The sequence below is a fragment of the Lichenostomus cassidix genome, chromosome 6 (assembly GCF_008360975.1).
Source record: "Lichenostomus cassidix isolate B80296 chromosome 6, HeHo_3.0, whole genome shotgun sequence".
Classification (NCBI taxonomy): Eukaryota; Metazoa; Chordata; class Aves; order Passeriformes; family Meliphagidae; genus Lichenostomus; species Lichenostomus cassidix.
In genome coordinates, this window is record NC_139487.1 from 15,208,868 (window position 1) to 15,228,937 (window position 20,070).

General features: G+C 36.7%; 1 protein-coding gene across 9 annotated transcripts in view; it reads left to right on the top strand.

Moving 5' to 3' along the window:
• Nucleotides 1–20,070, top strand: part of EXOC6 (exocyst complex component 6) — an 88,427-nt gene that overhangs the window by 17,880 nt on the left and 50,477 nt on the right. For all 9 annotated transcript variants that reach the window (XM_085065207.1, XM_085065200.1, XM_085065201.1 and 6 more), the window contains exons 2-12: nt 2,378–2,549; nt 3,833–3,880; nt 4,004–4,094; nt 5,017–5,062; nt 12,214–12,418; nt 13,304–13,459; nt 14,130–14,198; nt 17,290–17,373; nt 17,466–17,512; nt 17,899–18,019; nt 19,992–20,063. In XM_085065207.1, the coding sequence (XP_084921333.1) occupies nt 2,378–2,549; nt 3,833–3,880; nt 4,004–4,094; nt 5,017–5,062; nt 12,214–12,418; nt 13,304–13,459; nt 14,130–14,198; nt 17,290–17,373; nt 17,466–17,512; nt 17,899–18,019; nt 19,992–20,063 (1,111 nt within the window). The remainder of the gene's footprint in view (nt 1–2,377; nt 2,550–3,832; nt 3,881–4,003; nt 4,095–5,016; nt 5,063–12,213; nt 12,419–13,303; nt 13,460–14,129; nt 14,199–17,289; nt 17,374–17,465; nt 17,513–17,898; nt 18,020–19,991; nt 20,064–20,070) is intronic.

The following is a 20,070-nucleotide window of genomic DNA, read 5'->3' on the forward strand; positions in this document are numbered from 1 at the left end:
TTTTGTTGAGTTTTTTTTTTGCTTTAGCATGCAGTGCAGTATAGGTGATGAGTGCAGCCCATTCAGAGGAGGCTTATGCTTGCCAGATCTCTGTGAAGGCACTATTTGATGCATCTGGTCCTCCTAATATATTGTTTTTCTTCTCTAGGAACTCTTGAGACAGTTGGATGTCCCTCTTTGTCCACCCTGTAGCTTCCAGCATCTCTGGCCCTTTTCTTAATGGAGCAGCACTCATGTAACCAGCTTGTCCTGTGTTTTTTGGAGTGCTACATCATCAATAACAACATTCTCATCCCTTCCCCATTTCTTTACAGGTGACAGGGCTATGTCCACATGCTTGCCCCATATCTTCTCCTGCAGATCATTAGGTTGCCTAATGAGGTCTCACTCAATGCCCACTGTGTCTTGCGCCTTTCTTTCCTCCCAGGCCAGGATGCTGCTGCTCCCTCCAGCCAGCACTGGGTTCTGGGTATGGGTATTTCCCCCTCTAGATGAAGGTCACTTGTGACCATCCACCCCAGCCCTTTAAAGCTCAGCCATCCTGCTCAGCCTTGAAGGAACCCTTTCAGGTGGTCTGACAGGAATCTCAGGAGGAGAGACTTAGGGGCACCTATTTGCTCCTTCCAGCTGACATTTCAAACTGTAGTGGTGGAAATGGTGAGGGGTGAACCACTTTATGGGTCAACAGTTTTATTTTTCCCCGGTGCACTTTGGAGGAAAGAACCTGCTTTCAGTACCATAGCCTTATTTTCCTATTATAAGCAAAAGGGGATATTCTTGGAATATTTTATTCAATAGATCTTTCCCCCAGGACAATACCTATAACAAGCAGAATATAAGGAATATGCTTTCTTCCTTCAACATGTAGGGCCTTGTATTGACTGTCTTTTGTCTCTTAAATTCAGTTGCTTCTCTGAATATATTGTACATGGTCAAAAGAAACTTGAAAAGTATGAAGAATCTTTTTACAAGAGTCTTTCCAATCTCTTCTGCATCCTTTTCTCCACTGAAAGGTCACGTTCCTGTCAGACACTCAGCTATAGGTTTGTTGTGCTGATGATGAGCCCAGATCTCAGCAAAGCCCAGATATCTGGTTAGAAAAGGGAATCTTGAAGAATATGGGAAATTGCACTTCTCTAAGAAGACTGGGAGGAAACTACTTTCTTGCTACTCAAGAGATTTAGAGGCTTTGACTCATGGTTGCCTGGGTCTCGAACTTAAGACTGTACTTCTGCAAGCAGCACTGAAACCCTTGGAACTTCAGCCTTTTCTTTTCCTCATCTTAATATTTTAAAATTTTTCTTTTAAACCAGCTTCTCCTTATAAATATCTGGAGAAAAGTTTGTAATTATGAAAGGAAATTAGAGGCTAAAAAGCAATTTAAAGATTTTTGATCACTTTCATTTTTTAACACCTGTAGTTTGCAGTACAAACATGTTTATGTATCATCCTTGTATTGCAGCTCTCATTCTAAGTTTGTTGGGGTACTCCATACCTTTGGTGTCAGAACAGTTGTATGTAAAGCCTCTTGTTTTGCTTCTTCTGCCAAAGTCTAAAGCTTTAGAGTCCCCTCTGCCTCCTTTGCTCATTCTCATGCTTGAGCATTTTTCCACTAAGATTTCTGTTTCTGATGCTGCTCGACCAACTACACCAGTAATTTGTCCAACGTCATGTTTCCTGCTGGAGGTTTCTAAGTGAACTATTCAAGGATTCATAAAATAAGCCAAAAGACCTGATTGTAGCCTTTCCTGACAGTTAGGTCCCACGGAGGAAGCAGCCTTAGGCGTGTGCATGTCATGGTTTTGCCCTGGGAGCCGTTGGGTGTGGGCAGGCAGGGACAGAGCCTTGGGGATTGTCTTTGCCAGGGTCCGGCTGCTGCCGCACAGCGCTCCGGTCATTCCGGCTGCAGTCACCCGACCCTGATTTAGTTGGATAACTCTGCTGTTAGGAATACCGGGAAAGCAAATTTGTATGTTTGCACTTCTTTATATTTAGCAAAGAGTGGAATTTGATGGAAAAGCGATCCATGCTATTTGAGGTGGTTGGAGAAACTGATTCTTTTGTACCCATATTTGAGCATTAGGGCATAAATAACAGACCAGTGAGGCTCAGGTCAACCATGATGTAACTGGTTAAGCACCTGGATTAATGCCATAAGGGCTGGGTTTTGCGCCATCAGTTTTCAGTTTTGTGCCATCTTTTTATTTTCATGCTGATTTTGGTAGAGTGGATCCACTAAAGGATGTCACTAACATCAAGTTTGTGCTCTTTTATTTTCTTTTTAAGAGAGAGAGGTTTCAATAAAGATCGTTGCATATGTACTATTTCCAACTGGGGTAAAAAGTAAACTTTGATTTTTCTTATTTGTATTTAATAGGTCTGTATATGATGACCAACCAAATGCACATCAGAAGTTTATGGAAAAACTTGATGCCTGCATACGTAACCATGACAGGGAGATAGAAAAGATGTGCAATTTTCACCATCAGGGCTTTGTGGATGCTATTACAGAACTTCTTAAAGTTAGGGCTGATGCAGAAAAATTAAAGGTAAGGAACAAGTTTTTCAGAGTTTCATATATCATTGTCTTGGAATCTAAGAGAAGGAACTGGACTCTTCCACTGAAGATTAATTTAGTGTTTTTCACATGTGCTCTGATGTTTGCAGCAATTTTTTAGAAGTGAATTGAATAGGATTTGTAATTAGAGCCGTGCTGCCTGATACAGTAATTTACATTTACAAAGCTGAATATTTTATTAGATCTCATCCTAATTTTTTTAAAGTATGTTTTCAGAAAATGCTAGCAAATTATTTTGCCATTTTTAAAGGCTTTCTCAGGAGATAAAGGACAGCAAATTATAAACACAGCCTTTCTTAAATAGGTCTTTTCCTAATCATGTGTTTATATGTCAGACCTTAGAAGAATTTAAAATCGTGTTAAAAAACTAAAAATACCATTACTATGCATGAAAAAACCTCTTCTTTACTTTGTAATGAGCAGGACAGTAGGTGGTGTTAGTAGTTTTCATGAGATATGAGAACCAAGATTTACTCACAGATCAGAATGCAGAATAGAGAATTATGAGATCCGTCCCTTTTAGCTCTCCTTACACTTTTGAGAGCAAAATATGCACACCAGACAGAATGAGCGTAGTTCATCAGAGGTTATGATTAGAAGAGCATTATATAAAGGATATTCAGATAACAAGAGACCAAATACAGCATCAATGAGGTCATTGAGCATCTTTGTTCAGAAATTAATGAGATTTTTAATAAACTAGAATGTGCTTCCTTATTATGATGACCTAATGAGTCACTTACTATGTGGGAAAATCTGAGGTTGAGCTTTGCCTGCACCTGCAGCATTAAAATGTTGCTGTGGTTTGGAGATTTCCACGTTTGATGTTAATCAACCACCCAGTGTTTGCATTCAGCAAAGTATGAATGTTTAATTACCATAAAATGCAATCACCATTTCTTACAGACAATGAATGGCCCATAGAGCTCATTGAGGTTATCAAAAAGGGACCAGTGGTCAATTGGGTCAATGATTTGAATTGTTTGACAGACCTACAGAAACAAGGAAAGTTCAAAAATCCCAAGTAAATTTGAGAAGTTTGCCACAGAATCTGTTAGAAAGAACTGTCATAAGTAATTGAAGTTAACAAAAGCCCTTTGCGATCAAAAGTTCAAGTTCAAGCTGTAGAGTTAATTTGAATTTGCATTTCTTTGTTCTAAGTTTCTCAGGAAGCATGATCTGATTACAAGGGTGAGCAGTCACATCAGGGCAATATATGCATATTTGTCTAACAAAGGTGAAATTATTTTTAAGGTCCAAGTTACTGATACCAACCGAAGGCTTCAGGATGCTGGGAAAGAGGTGAGAAAATGGTGCTTCCTATATGGACATTATGAATATTTGTAGCAAAATAATTTTTTTTGCATAATTTAAGCGTGATTTTCTTCTTCTTTTTTTAAAACAAAACAAAATAAATCCTTTAAGGTGATAGCCCAAACAGAGGAAATCATCCGATGTAGAGTTCAACAGCGGAATATTACAACAGTTGTGGAAAAACTACAGTTGTGTCTTCCAGGTGAGTCATCTATAGCTAAATATGATGGCAGATTAAATAAAGTAAGTGAAAATAGCCAAACGGAAAAGACTTATTTTGTTAACTTTTGTTCCTGTAACTTTTGTTCCTGTTTCCAGTTTAACAAAAAAATTAATAGATTTTTAAAAGATGTCAACATAGAGGTTCTATGTCTTTTGCAATATTTGACACAGCAATTGTGACACTGTCAAAAGACAGTGAGACCTTTAAATGATGCAAACACTGTAGCCCACATACAGCTTTAGATGAACTAATATTTTTAATAGGGTAAAAAAATTAATTTGTTTCTTGTGAGGGTGGGGTGTTAGTGTTTGAGTACTGGGAAAAAGACTAACAATGCTCTTTCAACATTGTTCTTTTAGCTCTGTGTCGCTGCAGGTGTTTTTAAATAAAACACAAGGTCTCTAAATGTTGTTTCAGGGAGGTGGTATTGTAGGATTGCACACAGCTCCATAAGGGTTTTATCCCGTTTGTCATACTGGTGTAAAGTAGATTTGAGAATTTTTCTTTGTGAAGTCTTCTTGTTGACGTGTTCTGAGTACAGTAGGTGGTACTGTTGCCTTTTTATGGAGACAGGCCGTGAACTGGTAATGCAGATAAGGCTGGGGCATGTAGTAAGTGAGTGAAAATGCTTGATATGTATAGTGTTGGCTGTTTTGTTAATCTTTTTTTTTTTTTTTATTTAAAAGCTGTGAAAGAGTTCAGTTATTTTTTCCTTTTTAGCTGCATTCTAGAATATTTTTTTGATAGGTTTGTCACATTTATGCTACAGTAGGAATTAAATAAGGTAAATATAGCGCTTCCTTTTTTATTTCTAATTTTGTCCTTTACAGTACATATTTTCCTCTTTTATTAACTAAAGCCACAACAAGACTCATGAGTTAATCTGCTTGTTTTTATGCAGTGCTGGAAATGTACAGCAAACTAAAAGAACAGATGAGTGTAAAAAGGTGAGTAAACTTATTTCTGTGAGCAAAAAATGTAACATTTGTAAGCTGACAGAATAGCAAACACTGATGTAGGCAAGTAAGTATTCTAAGCCCTGTAGCTTGGTATATGTCTTCATTTCATTAGTCTTCATTCCCTAATACTGGTCTGTGTTTCGAGAATATTTGAAAATGTTGTATTAAAGAACCTCTAGGACCTTAGTGGTTGCCTTGAAAAACAATATTCCCTTGAGTGGGTATGACATGTAGTGAAGTTATGATTATAAAATGTGAAATAAAGTTTACTGGTTTTTATTACTTAAAGCAGTTCAAAAAGCAAGAAAAATAAGATCCTTAGGGACTAAAGATCTTTCAAAGTACATTAATATCTGATTAATATATCATGATATATTTAAATCAAACTCATAATGCAAGAAGAAAGGACATTTTACTCCTTATACCTTTCTTTAGACCTGTCTAGCTTCTCTATGCTTTTGTGTAAATAGGACTATGAGAACAAAATGCAGGTAATGGGTTGTGGTTTGGGATTTTTCCCTCTGTGACAAGTTGACTTGTTAAAAAGAATTAAAACTGTAATTAAAATTTAATTTCTAGAATAATAGTTTATAGCTGGTACATGACCAGCTGTTCCTTCCTCTTGTGTCTCCACTTTTCATTTCAGGGAGCCACTCACTACTGCCGTAGTCCCAGTTTCCCTCCCTCCATGGCAGCTTGGCTGCCCCTGGCCCCTCCCCAGCTGCATCCTGTCCCACTGGGGCTGCTGCCTGCACCTCACACACCCACCTCAGCAATACCACTGCTGCTGTTTTCTTCTTCATGATGTCCATATCATCAGTGCCACCGTGATCCCTGCCTGCTTCTCACACCGCCTCAGTCACTCCCATGCTCTGTGCCTGCCCTTTCTGGGCTCCTGGTCGCTGGCAGTGCCTCTTTGTGCACTTGGCACCATGGCAGGGAGCTCCTGCTGACAAGTCTGTCTGGACAGGACTTTTTCCATTTGGAGCTAGCTGTGCATAGTCAGTTGTCTGCAGGGCTGCTATGTAATCCAGATTTACTTTTGGACTGTTTGTCTGGATTTCGGTTTCTGAGTAGCCAACACGTCCTGCCATACTGTTGGACACCTGAAAACCCTCAGCAGCAGCCCCTGTGTATGGGCAGTCAGCTCTAAAGCCTGTGTGCAGACATGTCCAAAATGCCTCAGATTAACTGTATGCATCAGATCTATGAACACTGCACCAAATCTGGTACATCTTTGACAGTGATATATGTGCTACATGATACCTATGCAGGTTTGCTCTCTGTGAGGTCTTCTGCAGAAATGCAAAAGCTTTAAGGTGACCTTACAGCTATGGCACTATGGTCTCTTATTACAATTAAAATTTGCTTTATGTGAGCCAGTGTGGTAGATCACATCAGCTTGACTACTATACAATATTACCTCTGAACAGGACACTGGTTTGGCATCTGCTTAGAGTAGCTGGCAGCATGTTATTGCAGTGTTCTGGGAGCAGCTCTACAGAAAGATGTAAACAGTTCCGTTGCTACTCCAGTCAGAGATCAGACTGAAGAGTGTGCTGAATCACACCCCTTCCCTCAGCAAGGTCTTCTGTGGACTATGCTACATTAAGTGTGTTGAAAATACTAGAAACACAAGGTTCAAGGCCTGCATTCTGCCCTACCCTTGCTCTGTCAGGCAAGGCAAGCAACATCCTGGTTTTAGAATTGCAGAGGAAGTTGTAGTTCCTGATGTCATCATGTAAAGATCATTTAGGTGACATAAAATTGCTGATGGCTTTTAGCATTTTGACTCCGTATTTGCTAGTGGTTTTGTAGAGTCCACTGAGGGTTGATATGCTTTCTGAGAAACCATCAGTACTCTTCAAATCTGAAGGACTCATATCTGCTATTTTTCCTGTGGAAATTGTTGCCAGACAGGAAGTCTTGAAAGTCAAAGGACTCCTGAATTGAGGGGTTCGGACATGTTATTGTCATCCCATAAAAAGATCTAAGGGAGAAGGGAGATGCCATAGCTTTGATGTGCCATGCCTTGAAATCACATGGAGTGCAGAAGGCTTAGACTCTGCTGCAGGCTACTGCTCCAGCTCAGATAACTCTTTCATTAGCTATGCTACAATTAATATTTTGCCTGTGACTTGCAATTCCCTATAATACAGCCTACAGGTGGCTATCCCATGAAACTTGCAGGTAATTCAAGTGGTAATTTCCTTGTGGCTCAGCAGAATGCATGTATCCTGGCCTTTATCACTGCTAAAAGATTGGGTGACAGCAAGGACATCCATAGTGTCAGTGCAAAGATCCAACAGCTGATGTGTGCACATACAGCGGATTTCAAAATTCATCTTCCTAAGTTTTGCTGTGAAGCTTTCCTGGAAGAGTCAGAGAGAGTAGCAGTCACAAGCCCTGTCATAACAAAGCAATGAGGAATGTTTATTTTAGGCAAAGACAATTTCTCATAAACCTTCACTGAAGTTTGTTAATGCAGCAAAGCTTTCACTGCTCTTTTTTTGTAAAAAGACATCTTGGCTTTCTCTGCTTGTGGCCTTTTAGAACATATTTTTATTATTCTATTGTCTAAAAGTCTTGCACCATGAATAAAACTCTCAATTCTAATGTTTAAAGGAAGGGAAAATAAAAGTATGGCTATTATATATGTTTGTGGTATAGTTGTTACAGGAAAAAGATTGGAATTTCATTTCCTTTTTTCCATGGCAGACCTCTTTTAAGATAATGCAGGATTTTGGATCTGGAATATGTACTGGTTTGTGCAGGTGGAATGGAGGTTTACAGAGAAGTCCAAAAAGCCATCTGTTGATAGCAACTTTTGGTCCTTACCAATATGGGTAACATTTGAACTGATGACCTAGAGGTGAAAGGCTCTGTATCCTATTTATCTGTCTCCTGAGCCATGGATAACACAAGTTGACAAGAACTGTAGTAGTGAGAGGAAGTAGCTGCAGAATCTGCTCTAAACAGACACAGTTGGCTGGAAAGAATTATGGAGGTTTTAAAGTCTTAACTGAGGAAGCGCAAAGGAGAGGTGTGGTTTTTTGCTGCTCTCCCAGCTGCTTACTGGGGGCTATGCACTGACACAATTCGAGCTTGAATTTTAAGTCAGAGGTAATGTCATCACACATTTCATACAGCTCTGTTACCATGGCCTTAGTGTCTGGATTTTGATATGTGTCTTGGGAGAAAGGTCCCAGCTGCTTCAAGTGATAGTGGTCTAATTGGGAATAGTTAGAACTGGTGTTTTTGCACGTCTTTTCCCACAGTAAATATTACAAAAAACCCCAAACTCATAATATAATGAAAATAATTAAATCTGCTAAGGTTGTTGCTGAATCTTCTCAAGTCCACTGTGAGATGGACTAAAGAATGAGTATAGTGTTTCAGAGTGAGCTTTTTGCCCTGAAAGACTTGGGTTTGTTTTTTGACCTTGCTATAAGCTCTTTTCCAAACTGTGGAAAGACAGAGTTGATTAGTTATTTAGGTTACTAAATCTCACTGAGACAGTCATGCAGCCTTTCTCTGCATAAACCTTCCAAGCATCCAAGTAAACCTTAAGACTTAAAGGATGCAAATATGGAAAGTCCATAATTTGTATAATTTGATTCTACTCATGTCTGTATGGAAAGATATCAGAACAAATAAAACTATGGCAATTTGATTTGATTTTTCTGCATTGTTTTGGAACTGTCAGAATGAAGCACTGGATTTTACCAGCTGAAAATCAATACTTCCCAGAGGTACCATGGATCTGGCAAAAAATCCCTTAGAACTGACCTGTCAGCTGGTTTCTTTGTCATCATTTTCAAGCCTTATTAATTCAATAATTTGACTTAAAAAAAAAATTTCCTACCACATCATTATTGGCAAAAAAGGTATTCCACAGACCTTGTTTTTTTTGACACGGCAACTCTTTAATCCGATTTCTGTAAATACCGAGCTTTTGATTCACTTTACAGAAGTTTCAGAGTTAGTAGTGCCTCTATTTCAGTTCATGGTCCTTACAGCAACTGACAAAATTGGTATGCTGGGGAAGTTTAAAAGCTAGGTTTAAAGTTGTTAAGGCAACTAGATTTAAAAACAAAATAAATACTTGTGGTAAAAGGATTTCAATTGCAATTTCAACACGTCACCTTCAGAATATATGAATATGAATCTGTAGTATTATCAAAAAATTACAGGGAACTCCCTTAAATGTGTTGGGTAGCAAAGTTTTAAGTACTTACTCAATGGAAATGGTGCTTACTCAATGGTAGTAAGCAAGAATATACAGAATTTCCTTTAAGAGAAGCACTAAAGTTGGGGAATACTACTATTTTTTCCTTGCAAACTAGGTTTGTTTCCTTAATTAAGATAAAATGAGGATTTTGTCTCTTGTTTGTTTTTTCAGCAGGAAATTATGGGATACAACTACATGCTTCTTAATAAGCTTGTGTGCAAATAAATTATTTTCAGTAAAATTCAGTCTTTGTGTTCATCTTGCTCCTGATCTGTGTAATTTCTTGATGGCTGTAGTTTAACTTGACGGGACTTTTTTAGTAAGTTATGGTATTTCTCTTAACTGCCTCCAAATAACACTCTTCTGATAAAAATCTGAAAACTTCTCTCTGTCATTTAAAACATAAATGGATACTTCATGTACACTAAAGTAATGGTTGTTTTCTTTTACTTTTGGAGTTTCTTTGTGTTGATGTTTCAAATTCTGTACAGATCTCCTCTGTGCCTGGGGTGTCTTGTGAAGAATAAGATGATGCAAAACATTAATATTAGTCTTCGGGGGTGGCTGTTTGTTTGTTGTGGCTTTTTTTTTTGTGGGTTTTTTTTAATTTTATTTTTTTATGTTGTGTTGTGTTTTTTTCTGTCCTGGCTCTTGCTGGTATTAGAAGGTTCCATTTCTATATTATGTTAGTAAAATCCATCAGCCAGTTTTCTTGTTCTGGTGTTGAAACGGATCAGTTCAGGACAGTCTCATCATATAACCTATATTGGTGTTTCAAACTTGTGTCTTCAGTTTCAAAGCTTATATTATAAATTTTGCATTGAGGAGCATATTCTCACAAGATTAGCTCAGAAGAATAAAAGGAAAAATGCTATATTTATATGAAAAAACAACTTTGGAGATACTCTAACTCATTTGTAGTCAAGGGGGGCAATCTTCACCTCATGTGATTGATAATATGTGATGGGAACTAATAATGTTGTCAAAATCTTCAGCATTGAGTTAAATCTGTGGGAAGTTCTAAAATCTAAATATGTAAATACATCATTCTAAACTTTTAAACTTTCTAGTTTAAATCCTGACCTGCCAATGACCTTCAAATTAATAAGACTTCAGTGCTTTATCAGAACAGATGTTAAAAGGGCAAGGTCCTGAGCTCCATATATGTATAATTAGTAAGGGACTCTAGAATGGATTTTAAATGGATTATGTAAATTCTGATCTTAGAGCCAGCAGTCAAAAACCTTCCAGATGAACTAACAGTGTTCTGATAAGCTGATCTGTATAATTTAAATAAAAACCTTTTATACGATTTTGATGCTATTATGGTTTTATTCCCCAGAAGTCTCACCATGTGGCACTTGTGGTCATTTGCTATTTAGAAAAACAAAACCCACACACATAAACCCCCAGACCTTTTCTTATGTGCAACATTCCCGTCACCTTATGTATATTTTATATAAACCAAGTATATAATAAACAAAAGCTCCTAATTTACACTTGAAACCTCTTTATTTGCAGTCTTCTGAAAGCAGCTCTGTTCTGGAATAAAAGAGATTTTTCCCATCCTCCACCTATGCTGAGTTGTTAACTTAGAAATGTCTCGATTAAGAAGATTCAAAATACTGTCTTAATTTCAGAATTGAACAGGAAATCATGACTCTAGTGTTAGTAATTTGTTATTGCTTGCCTACTGAAATAAGCCAGAAACTTGAGTTATATTTTTTGAAAGTGTTTACTCACTATATTTGCAAAGTAATGTCCAGAAACTAAAGAACCGGAAAGGGCACTTTTCCATGTTTTCTCATTTGAAGGGATTTTCTTCATATTCAGCTTTTTCCTTCAGAATAATTAGGGAATTTTTACAAACGGATGTTATGGGACTTTCAGGAAGAAAAAGGAATTAAGACTATGGAAGAAACGCTGAAAATGGGCTAAGGATATTACTCCATATTTGTGGAAAGAAAGGGTTGGAACTATCAGCAAGTTAACTCTGTCTGATCTGAGTGTTTCTGCTTTTCCCATTTAAGAGCAAGCCAGAAGGCATTGTTTTACCTTATTCTGTTCTAATTAGACAAACTAAATTAATTTTCTCAAATGCCTCCAGGGCTGAATAGCCAGTAGGAATACTACATAAAGGGAAATTATTGTCTCATCTGCAATTGATTGCTGTCCTACTTACGTTTAACCTGGTTCCTGTACCTCTCTTTAAAATGTGGTTGAGATCACAGGTTTGTTGATTATGGTACTTTGTTGATTCAGTGTAGTTGTTTTCTGGGGGGGATAAAGTATATTTTGTAAGAGGAGTTAATAGGCTTGTGGTTTATAGCAAAATGATATACTGCTGGAAAAAAGTATTGGCCAAGATTGGTATATATGTATCTTTTCTGACTAAGGATGATGGAAGGAGGGTGGGCACAGATGTATGTGTTCATGTGTAACTGAAGAAGGCAGATACTTGTAGGCATGCTTTTTCAAGCTTTTTTTCATTGTTTGGTGCATCTACTGCAGTGTTGGGTGATTGGCAGTTTGTGTTTCAGGAAAAAACCCCAACTCATAAAAAGCCCTAACCAATTCAATCTGGAAGGGAAGATAATTGTTATGACTTCATGGTCTCCATTCTGCAGGAAGCTCCATGTGGTACTGGGACTATTGATCAGAACAGTTAATACCATAGGAGCCTACTTAAAATTTTGACTTGGCTGAGTGATTCTGGTAGTTCACTGTGTTTTTTTGCAAACTAAAGCATTATATGGGTCACCTTTTGATGGTTATTTTTTCTAAGAATGGAGTAATTTCATTAGATTCATATTGATTGCATGTGTGATATCAATGTCTATGTTTGATAAACATTATTTTATTAACTTTTTATAAGAAGCTACATAATTTTATTTTAATCTCTTTGTAGATACTATTCTGCTTTGAAAACAATGGAGCAGCTGGAAAATCTGTATCTTCCTAGAGTAAGCCAATACCGCTTTTGCCAGATAATGATAGAAAATCTTCCAAAACTGCGTGAAGAAATAAAAGAAATATCCATGTCAGATCTGAAGGATTTCTTAGAGAGTATTCGAAAACATTCTGACAGAATTGGGGAAACTGCCATGAAGCAGGTAAGCCAACCAAACAGGATGACTTCGGTCCTGTTGTTTACTGAAAATTGCAGTGTTAGTCACAAATTATCCCAGACAATTTGTTCAAGGATTACAGTCATCCCATAGACCTCTGGGCAAAGAGGGCGAGCTGTGAAATGCTAACATATTGTGTGGTTTCTATCAGTGTCCCTGACAGGAGGTAGTTTCCTGCCTGAGAAAGGAAGGAGAGATGCTGTATATCTCAGGTTTCAAAAAATTATTAAATACTTCGAGTAGTCAGCACATGGACAGTCAGTATTTCAGCAGCTACTATACCAAAACAAAGAGCAGCCTATCTGGCCAGCTGGCCAGGATGAATTAGACATGAGAGCAAGTAAAGTTTTCATTTGACTTCTTGTTGGAGAGAATTCAGGTTGAGTTGCCATTTTGTCATCTAATGCAGCATTGTTTATTGTAAATGGAGTTTAACTGCAAGACTGTGCTGTGCTACCTTCAATAGTAAGGACAATATAGTGCCTTTGACCTCTGCAGCTGACTGCTCACTTAGGCTTCACTGAAGACAAGCAAACTAATAGGTGGAAACTGAGATACCTGTACTTCATTAAAAGTTCTCTGTTTGCAGTTTATAATCTGGAAATAACAGATTTTTTTAAAAAATTTTCTGACTTGAAAATTGTGTTCTGGGTATTAGGGAAAAATTATTCAGGATTCACTATTGAATTCATTTATCATCCCAGATTGGTTAAAGGCAGGATCACTGGTATAGGCTGAGGGTGCACCTGCATCTTGCAGTTATACTGATGTGTATTCAATTGCGCAACCTGTTTTTCATGTCGTAGCATATATTCATCAGTGACAAAATTTGAATTACATGCCTCTTAATTGACTCTACTCTTAAAACAGGCACAGCAGCAGAAAACCTTTAGTACTGCTCTTCAGAAGCAAAATAATGTAAACTATGGTCGGAATATGCATTTAGGTAGAAACCGAATTTTGGAATCCAAGAATGAAATTACATTGAAGCGAACATTTGAAGATGAAGATGAACATGAAGAAGAGGTAACTTTGTACTAAATCAGTTCATCTTATTTAAAGTGAATTTTGTAGGTTTATTGAACAAGGGTCGCAGTACACTGTCTTTAGATGGTTAATATTAGTTAGAAAAACACACAGAACACCTTCAAGGGGCACCAGTCCAGATCAGCATTTTAGGGTAAAAAATTAATGCTGAAATATTAGTTGTAGTAATGCTAGCTTTAGCATTATGTTTGAGGACATTCAGTTGGACAGCACTTGCAGTTATTCTGGAATTCAGTTGGACCTTATATCATACATGACCTGCGCACTGTCAGTGGTATGTGGCCCACTGGAATATTCTGGTGTTGCTAAATCCAGCATTTTGATGTTGAGGACCTCAGCTTGGGTTAGAGCTCTTTCATCTGTCAAATAGTCAGTATTCCTAAATTAGATAAAACAGTGAGTATTTAGACCTTTAAATCTGATGCTCTGAAAACACAGAGAAAGGATTATGGTATTTTAGCACAAATAAAATATATTACTGTAATACAAAGGGTGGAGAGATTGGAGCAATTGTTTTATTGTTTTCTGATAGAGGCCATCCGTTTTTGAGTCCTTATTATGTAGACAAGTTCTGTTGGTAGTATACCACATTTTGCAGTTTATATGCTTACTATGTTTCATATACTCTTCCTTTTCCTTCCTTCTTCAGATTTTAACTGCCCAAGATCTTGTAGACTTTTCTCCAGTCTATAGGTGTTTGCACATCTACTCAGTTTTGGTATGTATTAAGGTGACCTTAAAAAGATATTTAAATTTTTGAAGTTGAATATTCATTTTCACAGTGTTCATAATCTTAATAGGTCCGAAACAGGCAAGTGTATTGCTTCTAGTGTTAGTAGTTCTGGATGGGCCAGCTGAGATGGGTAGAGTATGGATACTCAGGGCATGAGACCATGTGTTCTTTTGTATGCATAATAAAGCACACTCTGCAAGGCCTATTTTAGCTTCTGTAAAAGAGATTCACTGCACACACTTACAGGGATGAAAACTTTTTTTGGGAAACATGGTATCAAATTATTTGTTGTTTTCTGATCTTTTCTATGTCTCAGTTACTTTCAAGTCAGATTTCATACAGAATATAAATATCAGTGACACGTATATGCTGTACGTATTGCTAATCCTACAGTCTTAGCTGGACCTGGCTTGAAGCATTCATGCTGGGTTATCTTCTTTTTTGTGGAATCCTTGCAGCTGTGTTACATGAAACTTTGCATATTGAAATAACTATTTAAAATGTTATTTCACTGTAACCTTTTTTTTTAAAGAAAAAATGAAAACAAACAAAAACGTAATTAATTATTCATCTCACTGAAAGTTTGGGAGAGAGAGAAAGACAGGCTGCCAGAACTATTGAAAGAGCAGACTGTTTCTTTTAACAAAGTGTGAAACAACTCATAAAAAAGAACGTGTAAAATTAAGCATACTAGCTGAACATATCTGCTAATTCTTTCTTTAGTATAGTAAAGGACCAGGAAGTAAAATTGATAGACAACATTTAAAAGTAATACGTAATTATATTTTTCACTTTGACAAGGATCCTGATGTTGGACCCTTGATCCAAGGATAAGCTATTTGGATTTGCACAGAAAATTTTCCAGATTCCACATTTACTGGAGACAGAAAACAACTTGTAGTGCTCCCTGATACCAAAAAGGGTTGTTGATGTCTTCAGAATTAGACTTCTGTATTTCCTGCCAACATCATCTCATTAATAAGCCATGATAGCATTATCAAGAGTTGTGAATTCGCCACTTTTTGGAGCCCTTCTCATTTACCTTGTGTTGCAAATCATCTTTTTTGAGTTCAGAGTACTTTAGAGATGGCAAAGGAGGGGAGTTGATACCAGATGGCTTTTCATTAGATTTCTATAACAAGGACTTATCTCACAGCAAATGTTACATTCTAATGAATTCTGTCTCTGCTACAAAATTGTAGAAAATATTCTGTTTTCACACAGAGCAGAAGTTTTCTACTGTGCTTCTTCGCACTGAAGAAGAAAGCACGATTTTTATATACCTTAGAATATTACACAGCTAGTGATGACAAGATACATACCAAACATAGACTGTATTTGTGGACCAGTAACCTTTCTTTAGACTAGAAACTTCTGAGAAATACACATAAAGATTTTTTTTGCTCCTGTGTTATGTGAGATGCTGTATATATAAATTCTGGTGAAAATACCCTGGCCCCTTTTGTGTGTAATGTTACCTTTTAATGAAACCCTGTATCAGTTTAAAACAAATGTATCTGTGGTGTGAAATAGCACTTGATACATTAGCAATATTCCTAAAATTTATGACTGAACATGAACTGATTTATTGTTTCTGTTGATATAAACTCATGTATTTTTGGAAGCTGGGCAAAACAAATGCATTGCTTTGTTATATTTTATCTTACCTAGGCATTGCTGATTCAGTGAATGAACCATCAGGGTTGTTAGTGTATTCTGCTGATTACTTTAGCACATTTGGTTCAAACAGTTGTTATGCCTGAATTGTTAATTTTGACTGCATAGTATAGCATGGTCTATAAATAATCATAAGTTATTTTATATGTCCACTTGTAGTGTGGATTTGAGAAGCACAGCTAGTCATTTTCACTTGAGAAGCTTGTGTCAGGACTTGGTAGAGATTTGATGGTGGAGGTGCAAGTCAACAAGCTGAAAAATGCACTGAATTTTTGGTCTGGAGATGAATGTTTGCTATCTCTGATCAGTATGTGTTTGTATGAATTGGAGCATACTGTGTAAAGTTCTGCTGCAACAGACAGTGTTAGTAAATTTGCATCTTTGTTTCAAGCAGATTTTTTGTTTTTAAGCAAAGTCTCTCTTTTACTTTTAGGCTTTCTTAGCTGTATTTCTAAATATGACAAAGTATTCATTATGAACTAAATATTCATTATGAACTTAATTTCTATCTTATAAGGAGTTAGATGAGTAATGCTGGCTGAGTAGTATAAAATATCTGCAATAATTTGATTTGGAGATTTTTTGGAAGACCAAGTAATGGAATTCTAAATAGCACTGGTCTAATAATAGGCTCATGAAGTAAAAACAATCCTTAAAAATGCTAAGCTGCTTTATTCTGCTTGCATACAAATTGCGTGTGGTTTAGTAGATAGATGAGTCAATATAGCACTGATTTCAAATGGACAGATGGTTTCTACTGAATGGTCATCTTAATGAGATGAGCAGGAGGTCAGTTGAATTCCTCATAATATAATCTTTAGGCACAGAAGACATTGTATTTTTGAGGATCATGATAGGAAAAAAAATCCAAATCCACAGTCATTTGGACACAAGTCCAAAGAGAATAAGCAAATACTCAATAAATCTCATGTGTGTCTTTCCTCAAGTAAAGCTGATGCAGGCAATGTTCAGATGTGTCATACATTCACAGAAGCATTTTTGTAACAACTTTATAATGCAATTACATTCTTGAATAACCTAAAGAAGTGTTTTAGGACACAATGGGTTTCAGTTGTAGAGTAATAGGCAACGTGCCTTGTCTATGAATATTAATATACTCTGAAAGTTGTAGTTTAAAAATGGACATACTGTTTAAAATGCATGATGTTGCTTCATAAAATGTAGGCATGTGAGCAGAATTTCTATTTACAGTGTAGACTCTAAGCTTCTCTACTGACAGAGGCAATTTCTGCATATTTCATGCATGCAAGTTTTTGCTGGTGTCAGCTGGAGGTTTACATGTGGAATAAATGCAAAATATGTGCTACCCTTAAATTCACAAGTGCCTCTTTCATGTGGAGACAATATTCTTTTTTTGACTACTTATGTCTTTTTTTAGGGTGATGGAGAAATATTTGAAAATTACTACAGAAAACAAAGAAGGAAACAAGCAAGATTAGTTCTGCAACCACAGTCAAGCATGGTAATTAGTACTTTGGTTTTGCGTTGATTTGAGTTGAAGCTAATGCTTAGTGGTATTTTTGTTTCTAAACTTGTTTTCTTTTTCACTGAAAGCATGAAACAGTTGAAGGCTATAGAAGATACTTCAGCCAAATTGTAGGGTAAGTTTTCTAAATGAAAATTTATTTCATTTTTACTGTGTGCATGCTTAATTTAACCTGTGCTCTCCCATTGTCCAAAAACGTTCTTCTGCAAGATTCAGTTTCTGCACCAATCATGCAGGTGGTTGTTGCTGGATCTGAGCAGGAAAGAGCATCCAGATCCTACCAGCACAGAGCCCTACAAGGACCCTCCAGCAGCCTGGGCTCCAGATGGCATGAAACAAACTTTTCACTTTTTTACTTCATACTTGCTGAAGCAGAACACCAAACTTACCAAAGCATCACTGCTCCAGTGGGGAAGGATGTGGCTGTACTTGGGTGTGAAGGGTAATATTTGATCTAATATTAGAAAACAACTTAATAATTTAAGCATTATTTTGTTTTAGTTTCTTTGTAGTAGAAGACCACATTTTACATGTAACCCAAGGACTGGTAACTAGAACATACACTGATGAACTCTGGAACATGGCCCTTTCCAAGATCATTGCTGTTCTTAGAACACATTCAGTAAGTGAGAAGTCTTATCAGTATTGCAGTTTAAATCCTCTTACTTCAGAGCTCTATGTATTTAAAGCTGGGATAGCAACAAAGTGAAAAATTACACCTCTCCCATGTTTTCTTTTTCTTGTGCTTAAAAATTGCTCAGATTTGGGAGGGAGCCTGCCAAGCTTTTGTTTTTCCCAACAGTATCAGGCTGTGATCCGCAGCCATGGGCTATTTGCATAATCCTTCACTGATTTACAACTCACTGGGTCTTCCAAACCTTCTCTTAGTCCAGCAGTTTAGAATATGCAGAGTTAATCTGCTGTTATTATTGCAATCCTTCCTCATTAGTCTCAACTGACCTCTTCATTAGATCAGATTGAATAGTTCAGCACTGAAAGCGCCACCAGGAAATAGTTCCTAATTATCATTCTAAATGCTGTGTTTCCAAAATAAACTCCACCAGCAAAACCCTTGGAGCTCTCTCTTCAATGCTATAGTAGTGTTATGTTTATGTTGAAGTAAAGGTATTAGAAAAATTCTGTATCGCTTGGGTATTTTGGCACACTGAAGTGTGTCTCCTAAAGTTATATTCCTACCTTAGCTGCAGTGATGCTGCATTTTATTTCTTATTCCTCTGTGAAAAACCAATGGAATGGACATTGTTCACTCAAACTGACTGATAATAAATTGCTTCAGAATTTGTTATTGGTATAACTTTTACTATTGGGGAAAAAATAGAAGAATTTAATATTTTCCTTTTTAATGTTTGCTAGCAGCATCTCCTTTTATCTAATGTTTTTTATTTTTATTAAAATTGATCTTTTAGGAATATTTTATATTTCATATGTGCTGAGGAAAGATGGGGGAAAAGTTGAGATTGCAACCATAGTTTTCATAGGACCTTTATTATCAATGATAGATGAGGTGTTCTCATACTCGTTAACTTCTTTTGAGAGGATTGTGCTGAATTGAGATACCTTCATCCAGCATTTTTTAAAGCTGAATACTTTGCTAGTTAATAGCAAAGTTTATACACCTCTGGGTTTATACACCTCTGTAAAGAGTATGATAATTTAAGGGTTAAAAGTAATGTAATCTCAAAAGAATTCTTCAAAGTCTTGTCGTGTACTTGGTCACTAGTTCTTCTCAATGTGCGTAACTCCCATCAAACCAAATTCTATCAGAATTTCTTTAACATCATCCTACTGTAGACTGATGTTTAGATAAATAAACCAAACCCTTACTTTTGTTAGCATCTTTTATCTTAGCATACTTATTAAAGTATGCTAAGAGCAAAACTTCAAGAAGGGTGAAACAGGTGTATATAGTCTTCAATTCTATATTCTCATGCGGCATTAAATTATTTTGATATAATTTTTTTTTTTACTTTACCCTGCATTGCTGATAGTGAAGCTGAGGTGAAAGCCTTTGTTGGATTTCAGATTTGGAAAGTTGGATATTTCAAAGTTGGAAATAAAATTTCACTAATTTAGTAAATAACTTAATGTCTTGACCTTTTTGTCATCTGATTTAGATTTGAGCTTATTTAGAAAGTATTTTATACATACAGTTTGAAAAAACTGGCTGAGGTGGCACAATTAGCATTAGTTAGACCCAGGCTTGGTGGTCAAAAGAATGTCTTGTGGAACCTCTCTTACACCGATTTAGCCAAGTGTGCTTATGTTCCACTAAGATAAATGTAATTTGCTGATTTTCAATCTCAGTACACCGTGCTGGTATTTATTTAATCTCATACTTGACTTTCCTTTTTCTGAACTTTTACATCATTGATAGTTGCATAAAAAGTTAACAAATACTTCTATTTAGCTGGACTAAGTAAAGACAAATGAGTCTAAGTCGTTTCTGGAGACTAAGTAAAGACGAATGAGTCTAAGTCGTTAAACTGGAGAGTTTAACCTGTGATACAATTCTTTGAAAATATATGTCCCACATTTTATGTCCTTTTAACAAAACCAGAATTTCTCACTTTCAGTCATATTGCAGTGATCCTGACCTTGTTCTGGAACTGAAGAATCTCATTGTAGTATTTGCTGATACTTTGCAGGTATGAG